Here is a 9,683-nt window from a genome sequence, read left to right on the forward strand (position 1 = left end):
CAACGTTGGGTTGAAACAACCCAGCATTTTTTAGAGTGTAATGTACACAACTGATAATAAAAAACTTAGAAGAAACATGTTATTTCAACGAAAAAACATAAAATATGAAGTGTCATGCAGGGAATTCTGGGAGTGTCAATTTAGGGGTTTTCACTGTAAATTATAAATGACCGTTTCTCACTTCCAAAAACCGTAATTTTAACAGTATTTTACTGTAAAATTACATTAAATGTAATTACAGTTATTCACCGTATATAGTATGGAAACTTACTGATAACCAATTAACAGGTTTTTACTGTAGCATTTTTTACAGTCGTTTACTGTTAAAATCACAATAATTTTTTACAGTGTATGTCAATACTGGTCTAATAGTGCATAACCATTGTCAACAGCTCTGCAGTGGCCCCAAAAAAGTACACTTACGAATGTCTGAATGTTGTTGCAGATACAAAATATCTAACCAAGTGGAATTTTATTTCTAGCAAGAAAATACATTTGCAAGCAAAACTTCTCACTAAAAAAGCTGGGTTTAAAATGATAAAACATAATTCTCAAAGTGAAGAGAAGTGTGAAACATTGGGACATGTTCATAGTTACTGTGATGAACACCTTTGAAAACGTGAGGGCAACTGACAAAAAAAATCAGTTGAATAAAAGTCATAAAATTATGGAAAAAAGTAAAGTTAGTTTTAAAAAAAGGCCATGCAGCATTTTTAGTGCAGATGACACTTTTATTATTTGTAGCTAATGCAAAACATACTTTAAGGGACGACTGCATGTAATGTTGTCATAGCCTGAATGAATGAGAGAATGAATGAATCAGGCTCATTCTTATGAAAACACTGGAATTTTGCTTGTCCCTGTGTTTTGCACAACAGAAAAAAAGTTGACTCCTCAAGTTATTATCTCAATTTAAACGTTAGATGTCAAATTCACTATAATATATCAAATGAAGTGCTGGATTATTTCCACACGTCTCGTGGTGAGCAAATTCTCTTCCGTCTACTTTAATCATGTGAAATTACAACACAACCACACGGCAGAGTCTTTACACGTCTCTTTCAAGTACAAGCTCTCTAACCCGCTTAAAACGTTCGCCAACCGCAAAAAGACAGATCTTGATTATTTGGCATGGGGATCCGTGAGAATAAACTGCACGCGGATCATTTTTTCTCTCTCTTAACTCGCTCGTGAACTGCACCGCGGGTGACGGTCTCGTACTCTAGCCAGGGTCTCGCGCTTCTTCATTCAAGGAGCGGAGGCGGGAGTCGCTCGGTCTCTCTCGGTGAGGAGAAGAGAGGAGTTCACCGCAGCTTAAACTCGCTCTCGGCCACTGTGGGGTAGACTTCGTTTAGTTCGTTACATTGTAGAGTTTCAGTCGAGTTTCATTCAATTTACACGGAGAGCTGCCTCCGAAAGTTACGAGAGTAGCAAAGTCCTGCTCGCGTCAGTTTCTTATCAGTTAGCCGTAAGTTCGTTGTATAGTAGTTTTTCCCCTTTTTTGTCGCTGTCTTCAGTTTTACTAGGTTTATTCACGGGTTGAGAAAATGCCGAGTGTTTTTTCGTCGAGATAGCTTTCCCGTCACGCTTGGTCACTTGTTTTTGCGGGTCGGCTATTTTAGTGGATTTAATCTGTATCTTGTGATGTTTTCTGTGTGGAAACTTAATCTCTTCACTTGGCTTTTGCAGTTCTAAGTGATCTTATTCGTGGCTTTTCACAGGTGAATGAGTTTGAGCAGCTGTTCCCCATCAGTTTTCCGTCTTCAATGGTTTTTACCGCTGGAGATCCTCCGCTGACAGAAGACGTTTAACAACTTACTTTCTGAGCGCGTTTCCAGTTGCAGACATGGATAAATACGACGATTTGGGACTTGAGGCGAGTAAATTCATCGAGGACTTGAACATGTATGAAGCATCGAAGGACGGCTTATTTCGCGTGAAGAGAGATGCAGGTAACAACCCGGATTTTGAAGAAACCAGGAAAGTTTTTGCCTCAAAAATGGCTAAAATACACATGCAGAAGCAGCAAGAGGAGATGGCAAGAAACAGTATGGCAGCAAGGATCAATGGAAGTCATTCGAAAGTATCAGATAACTCATTTTACACCAAAGACAGACCACCCATCAATAGTTATAGACAGGTTGGTGAAGCAGCAGCCAAACCACCCATCATGTCTGGACCAATGGTTGGCACTGCCAGTGTGACTCCATACATATTTTACGAAGGACAAAAACACCATTCGGTCATCTTACATGATGGATCCAGCAACAGGGCTTATGACATTAAGGAGACTGGGAATATTGTTAACCCAATACCAGTGCCAGCGCGATCGGCACCCTCTACCAGCCCCCCTGGCACATGGGCGTCAAGAAGCAGTTACCCGTCTCAGACGCCATCGTCTCCTTTCTTGAACAGTTCCTCCTCTTCTAGCTCACCTGGAGCGGGTCAGAATTATTCTCCAGTGTCTCAGGGATTCCCTCAAACAGGGAAGTCTCCCTCTCAGTTGCCCACAGGAACATACAGGGATGCACATCACCAGCCTCAACAAGTTAGCCCTGGGCAGCACTGCCAACCAGACTCTGCCCTTTGGTCTGCCAGTGGACCGACATATCAAAATGGGGGAGCTCATAATACTGGCACCCCCTCTCCTACCCATGTGACCCAACCTCCATTGTCCCATGCAGGGAAGCAAGGTGAGCCACCCCAACCCAAGAGCACTGCACCCGGTAACCCATCAGTGCCCGCTTCTACACCGGCGGCCCCTGTTGAGTTGCCCCATGATGAGTCTTCCAGCCCTTCTCGGGCACTCAAACTGCCATGCCAGACCCTCCATGTACAGACAGATCAGGGGCCATCTGCGGCTGAAATAAAATTAGAAGTTCTAACTGAACGCCTGGAAAAGGAGATGGATGCCCAGCCAAAGGCTGAATACTTTGGTAAGCACAACGTGATCACTGCCAGTGTGTTTTTCTATGTATCTTTTTTACATCTGCAATTGTGTTTAGCAGCTTGCTGATTGAAAAACCCTCTGCCTGTTTTCACTTGACCTTCACTCCATATATATGTGTGTGTGTGTGTGTGTGTGTGTGTGTGTGGAGGGGGAGCTTGCCACAATGAGCTGTATATTCATTTGTGTGCGAATGAGCGATGTAGATCCCTGTTGCCGGTGCATTTCCAGGCTTTTTCCTTTTCAAAAGCTATTCCTGGGCCTGCTTTCTTTCTCATCTGTTGTTAATTTCTTTTATTTCATTACATTTCAATTCCCAAAGGCAGACTTCGCAGTTACCCCTTTTCTTTTTTTATTGAGTTAGGCTCTGATCTGTGGGAGCATGTTCAAGCTGACTTCTCACACTAAGGGAAGTTTCCTCCCTGTCGCACGGTGCCCGCTGTGTAAGAAACTACCCTAAACCAGCATCGTCACCCCCATTTTCGTTCACTCTTTGGGCAGTGGGCCTGCAAAACTAATCTATATTCATTCACTTTTGTCTCCGCATAAGACCTACCAATTGTCTCTGACAGGCTATATCACAAAACCAAACATACAATGTGTTTTATTATCTTCCATGTTCAGTGTTGAATTTAGTTTCAATTTACATTGGTTACAAGTTTATTGACCTAAGAATAAAATGATTTGTATAAAGTGCAGGTATAAACTTGGAGCTCAGGGAAGGCATATTTAAAAGGGTGGTTCACCCATAAATGAATATTCTGTCATTTATTCAACATGTCTTTACTGTATGAGTTTCTTTCTTCTGTGGAACATAAAATAAAATATTTTGAGAAATCATTTGAAAAGTCAATGGGATCAAAAGTTGGTTGGTTTCCAACATTCTTCAAAATATTTTCTTTTGTGTTTCGCAGAAGAAAGAAAGTCTTAGAGGTTTGGAATGATGTGAGAGTGAGTAAATGATGACATAATTTAGATTTTTGGATGAACTATCCCTTTACCATGATGCAAAAAGGGTGAATTTCACGCAGTTTTAAGAGTTTTTTGTCCTATGACTCATATATATATATATATATTTATTTATTTATTTTAGGGCTGTCAATTGATTAAAATTTTTTATCTAATCGCATCCTTTTTCTGTAATTAATCGCACACTTCATGAAATTAAGCATAGACCATTTATCTGGTTTCAAATGTTTATTTTGTCATCATTTGCTATATCCAGCAAAGTAAACCAAAAGACTTTGGTCTTAATCGCATGCGTTAACGATGACAGCCCTAATTAATTAATTAATTTTATTTATTTATTTTATGTCTGAACAATCAACACCAAAGTACAGAAGTACAACCCATCCAATGGACTGTACTGTGATTTTTTTTTTTCATAGCTTTCTGCATCAAATTAAATGACATCTATCCTGAGTCAGGTCCATAAAAAACTGTAACACCATGGCGCCTATGTAGACTACTAAAAAACGTGGGTGGTCTTTGTGTGTGAGTCACCACATGACAAAAGGTCACATAAGAAGGAGCAAAATATCATTTGGAACCTATTAATGAGCCCTTGTTCCTAAACTAGTTCAGTATGCCAGCTTTAATGGCTAACAGAAGAAGCTGACAAGTGTTGACATCTGATTTGCTTGTCTTCACAGTTTCCTCTGTGTTCTTGAAAGTGTAGTCTCTGATGGTGCACTGAGCAAAGTTTTACTGGTTTCCTTGTCTTGATATTCATGCTTGTATAGTAGAAGTGTGAAAAACATAGCAAAGGGAATTAGTTCACCCATAACTGAATGGATTATTGGTTTTACTGCCATATAGGTAAAGTGCGTTGAGATCTCGGTGCAGAATAGTTCTCAGATTAAAAGTGTGATGATCTAGCTGCACTTGCTGTTTCCATTAAGCTCTTGTAAATCATTCAGTCTTTGCTAAAGGAATTTTCTGCTGGAAAAGCACAGAGCCAACATAGAGTGTGAAGTATCTTTAGTATACATTACTGTGATTGCAGAAGAGATACAGACATGCATTATAGACACAAACATCAGCATTCTTGTGCCTGAGCCATAGACACATAAGTAGTTTCCTTAAAGCATGTCTCTGGACATTCGTTGTTTACATGGACTGTATAATGTATTCACTAGGGAATAGCTGGTTTAAATTTAACTAAATGAAGCCGAGGAGCTAGTATTAAACACATGAAGTGTTTGCCGTGCAACTCACATCCTCGTGACCTTTGTACTGTACTTTGGCTTGACAGCCACTCTCTCTGATTCATGCTAGAAAATAGATTGAGTGACAAATGCTTTCTTTGGCCAGGAATGAACTGAACAAATCAAGGATTTTTCTGAGGAGTGGATGAATAAAGTACATTGCTTTCATTGTCAACCCCACACAGTATTCTTTTTTTAAGAGCTCTCAAAGTCTTGGAAAGCGTCAAATATCATTCAGGCACAAGTATCTTTTGGACAGTAGTTTTTAAAAAATAGATTTTTATATATTCTGCAGTTAGTGGGAGTTGTGTAACCTAAATATGGCCAGTGGACCCTTTTCACAAACTGTGACGACGTGTTTCTACAGTTATTTTTTATTTATTTATATTTTTTCATTTTTAAGAAATGTAATATACATATAGACTATAATTTGTGTTATATTACCTGGACATTACATTTCAGAAAACTAGTTAACTTCTGTTTGCATTCAAAAGATTCAAGCGGAGACACTGAAGGATGTTTCGACATACACCTGTGTCCTGTTGATGCGTTCTGGATGCTGAGTTGGCAGTAAATGGCGTAATAAGCCATGCTGGTGTTTATAGTCTCAGTCTGACAGCTGCTACACTGCCGGGTTGTTAAGGAATGTCTGCATTTTAGTTGCTAAACGAGGACAAAGAGACGATAATAAATTACAAGACACTTTAGTTAAGTCTAATGGCGGTTTTGCCTCTGCTGACATCCAAATGGTTGGCGTCCTCCCTGTCTGGACTCTCCCTGCTGCTGTGTTTTGTTTTGGAAGAGACGGTGGGTGAGATGTGAGTCAAGCTGGAGGGAGGGAGTCCCGCCTTGTGCACACAGACATGCCAACAGCAGGCATTCATGCTTGGTGCCCTGCGCTCTTTTGATGAAGCATTCCTTAATCTGCCTGTCGACTAGATGGCTTTATCTTAATTGTCATCTAGGATTCTTGGCTTCCTGTCCCTTAGCTCTTGAGTTCATGTCCTGCTCTTCTTGAATGGCCGTACGCTGGGTCCAGAATGAACTGTTTGGCCTACATCTCAATGGCGGGGGAACTGAGAAAATGTACCTGCTGTAAATTCTTAAGCCCTATTTGGACTTTTTTTTTTTTTTTGACAGAGACGACCTCTCCTACTCCTAAAATTTTTCAAGTATCTGTTATATGAAGCTTTCACACTTGTGAAAAACAAAATGCTGTATACACGATACTGTAAGCACAAAATATGGGACTTACATCTGTATTCTAATGCTGAGTAAATGCAGCCTATTTTCTGCTATTCGATGCTGTGCTGAGTATGATTTACTTCAGTGCCTGGTGCCGAATGTAATCGGAAAAGCACTTTATTTATTTAAAAATGTTGCTTACTCCAACTTAGCGCATAACATTAATGTAAATCTACATTAAGTTACATAAACAGCTTACAACTTGCAAGTGCGCTGGAAAGCGGCATTGCCATGCTAGCCATTATCATCAGCTCTTGGGAGTCTTTGTTGAGCTTTTGTGTGAAACATGACATACAAGGAGGCAAAAACAGCTCCTAGGCTCCCAGTTAAAGATTTCTACGCTTTTTATGGTTGGGTTCGAGATTTTTCTGAGTCTCATCAACACTCAATGCATCGTCGGAAATCAACATCATAATGTCGTCGACATATCGTTCTGACCCTAGTTAATTCTTACATACAAAAATATTTTTGACATTGTCCAACTGTGTTGGATCCAGACTCAAATTAAAAGTGCTACAACATGATGTTTAAATGAATTACTTCAAATGCTTGTTTTAGTGAAAAGCCTTTTTGTAAAGCAGATGTGGGTCTGATCGTGTTTGTGTAGAAAGTCTGACTGTGCTTGGCGCGTTTGGACCAGGCTTTGCTGAGTGGGCAGAACTTGTTAGCATGATGTTTGCTGAATACCAGATAAAAAGAGGCTCTTTTGTGTGGGGCCAGCACTGGTTAAGAGCAGACCTCTGTCTGTTTAACGCTGTTATCTCAGCTCATGCTTGCTTAAATGTTCTCCTAGCGCATGCCACGTAGACCAGCCTGAACCAAAAGAGATGGACAAAAAGAGCCTTTTGTTCTCAGCTCACCTTCCTAACAGCCTGTCTTGTGATTTCACTCTAGCTAGTACAGTTATCTTAAGCTCATCTTAATGCAATGTTCTCTGAAGGTCATAAGGGTCTGCGTGTTTACTAATTAGCTCTCACATTACCATGTGTGTGTGTGTGTGTGTGTGAACTATCAGAAGTATAGCATTACACTCTTAATGGGGAGCAGCATGTAAGAAAAACAAATTATATTTTCGGGTCTTATATGGCATTTAGAAAAGATATTTTCATTGCATTGCATCTCAATATGTTAAACTTTTAATATTAAACATACTACACTGTAAAAACATTTTTCAAAGTTATATATATATATATATATATATATAAAATATATAAGTATGTATATGTATATAAATAATGCAAGATTATTGGAATAAAATTTTTGCGCAAGTAAAAATAAAGTGAACAAAGCTGGTTGTAAAAAACAATTATTTACCTGTCAAATAGTTAAAAACATTTGTAGTCATACAAGCTCCATATTTACAATCCAGTATACTTAAAGATTTTGTCAGATCAATTACAGTATTACAGTTAATTAATTACTTTAGCAGGTTAGTGTCACAACACAGCTGACCTCAGACTCCTCTTTAGCATTGCCTTCTCTCTTACACACTCTTTTATTAAGTAGTTCTTCCTTTTTTTTTTTATTTAAGTTGATCAGTTGGAGTATAGAATGAAATTGAAAAAGCATGACCTGGTTTGTTTTCTTGCTCGTTTGCAGGCAGTTGTGTGAAGTGCAGCAAGGCTGTGTATGGAGCGAGTCAGGCGTGTCAGGCCATGGGCAGCCTGTACCATGACAGCTGCTTCACCTGCAGCGCTTGCAGTAAGTACCTCATTCAAACTCACCCTCAGTTAGGTTACATCTCACACATGCTCCTCGTTCTGGTTATATCTTTATAATATGCCTTCATCTTGGTTATATCACCGTATTTACAGTGGGCTAGGCGAAATACTTACTGAATGCGCTTGATAAATTAAAGACGATTTGCCCGCAGTTTACTTGTAAGGCAGAAATGTTTTGAAAGGTCTTTGATTTGGTCTTTTCTGCTCACCAAGGCTGCATTTAATTGGTCAAAAATACAGTAAAAACAGTAATATTGTGAAATATTATTGCTATTTAAAAGAACTGTTTTCTATGTGAATATATTGTAAAATGTAATTTATTTCTGTGATCAAAGCTGAATTTTCAGCATCATTACTCCAGTCTTCAGTGTCACATGATTCTTCAGAAATCATTCTAATATGCTGATTTGCTGCTCAAGAAACATTTTGAAAATAGTTGTGCTGCTGAATATTTTTGTGGAAATATTTCCAAAGAACTGTATGCTGTTCATTACTATGTATTGTGTTCTTTTCTAAACATTTATTCATACTTGGCAACAAAGTTAGTTTTTTAACATGTTGGTTCTTCTGATGGTTGATTTAAACCATCACAAAGCTTATCAGTTAAGATATAATCTATTAGCTCTATTGTCTATTCCTAATATACACTCACTTTGTTTTAGGTGTTATGATGGAATTATTTGTCTATGTTTGTTGCTAGTATGTATGTGCACAGATTTATGTTTGACGGTCATATTTGAGTCTTGAGGAAGCTGTAGGTCTGGTCTGTGTTAGATGTCAGGCTTCGTCTCAGTTTGTCTGTGTTTTGTAAATGATTTTGTGTTTTTAGCTTGTGGTTCGGGCGTATATGTGTGTGTTCAGAGCATATAGGCTGACAGGAAACAGCATCGCTCTGAGTAAGCTAAACTAAACGGTGCTCATGCACTGCGGTGAAGTTCAGATAAACCTTCATTCCATGCATTCATCCAGTCTTGTTTCCTCGCACTTTATTTAGCTCTGCTCTGGCCCCTGGGACTGGCAGCTATTTGAAGGAAAATGAGCATTCCCGAGCTTCTCCTCTGCATGACTGCCTCTGACCCACAGCGTTGCTCTCCGCAACAGCTCTTTAGTTCTCTGTGTGTGTCCGGAGTCTTGTTATGAGCGCAGTAAACGTGTCCGCGTGTACCTCCACCTGTTTACACAGATTACGAGACTAAAGATAGTGAGAATGCACAGCACATAGTTGCGCAGGAGAGAGCGGTTGCCCGCTGGAGAGGAATGCGGGGAGCGTGCGAGTGAGGTGGGCTGACGGGTCCGATGAGCAGATGGAGGAATGTATGATGTGTTTTGTCAGCTGGAGCCAGAGAGGGAACGAGAGAAACAGGTGTTTGATCTCTTAGGTCAGAGCACAGTACGTAAATGAAGACACGAATGATTGGCCAATGCATTGCAAGTTCTGTACATACTTACCAACAGAGTAACGAAAAAGGAGTTCACTTCAAATGTAGGGCCCTGTGCAGCCCTCTACGAACACCTTGGCAATTGAATCGCCATTGGCTAGTACATTTTTTAGTTTACTCGCCA

The 9,683-nt window shown here is 39.6% G+C and overlaps 1 protein-coding gene across 1 annotated transcript in view; it reads left to right on the forward strand.

The window, feature by feature from the left end:
• Positions 1–1,233: 1,233 nt before the first annotated feature.
• limd1a (LIM domains containing 1a) overlaps positions 1,234–9,683 on the forward strand; it is a 23,424-nt gene continuing 14,974 nt past the window's right edge. The window contains exons 1-2 of the mRNA XM_016544140.1: positions 1,234–2,936; positions 7,999–8,100. Coding sequence (XP_016399626.1) covers positions 1,847–2,936; positions 7,999–8,100 — 1,192 coding nt within the window. The 5' untranslated portion in view covers positions 1,234–1,846. The remainder of the gene's footprint in view (positions 2,937–7,998; positions 8,101–9,683) is intronic.

Source organism: Sinocyclocheilus rhinocerous, unplaced genomic scaffold (genome assembly GCF_001515625.1).
Source record: "Sinocyclocheilus rhinocerous isolate Xijiao unplaced genomic scaffold, SAMN03320098_v1.1 scaffold369, whole genome shotgun sequence".
Lineage (NCBI taxonomy): Eukaryota > Metazoa > Chordata > Actinopteri > Cypriniformes > Cyprinidae > Sinocyclocheilus > Sinocyclocheilus rhinocerous.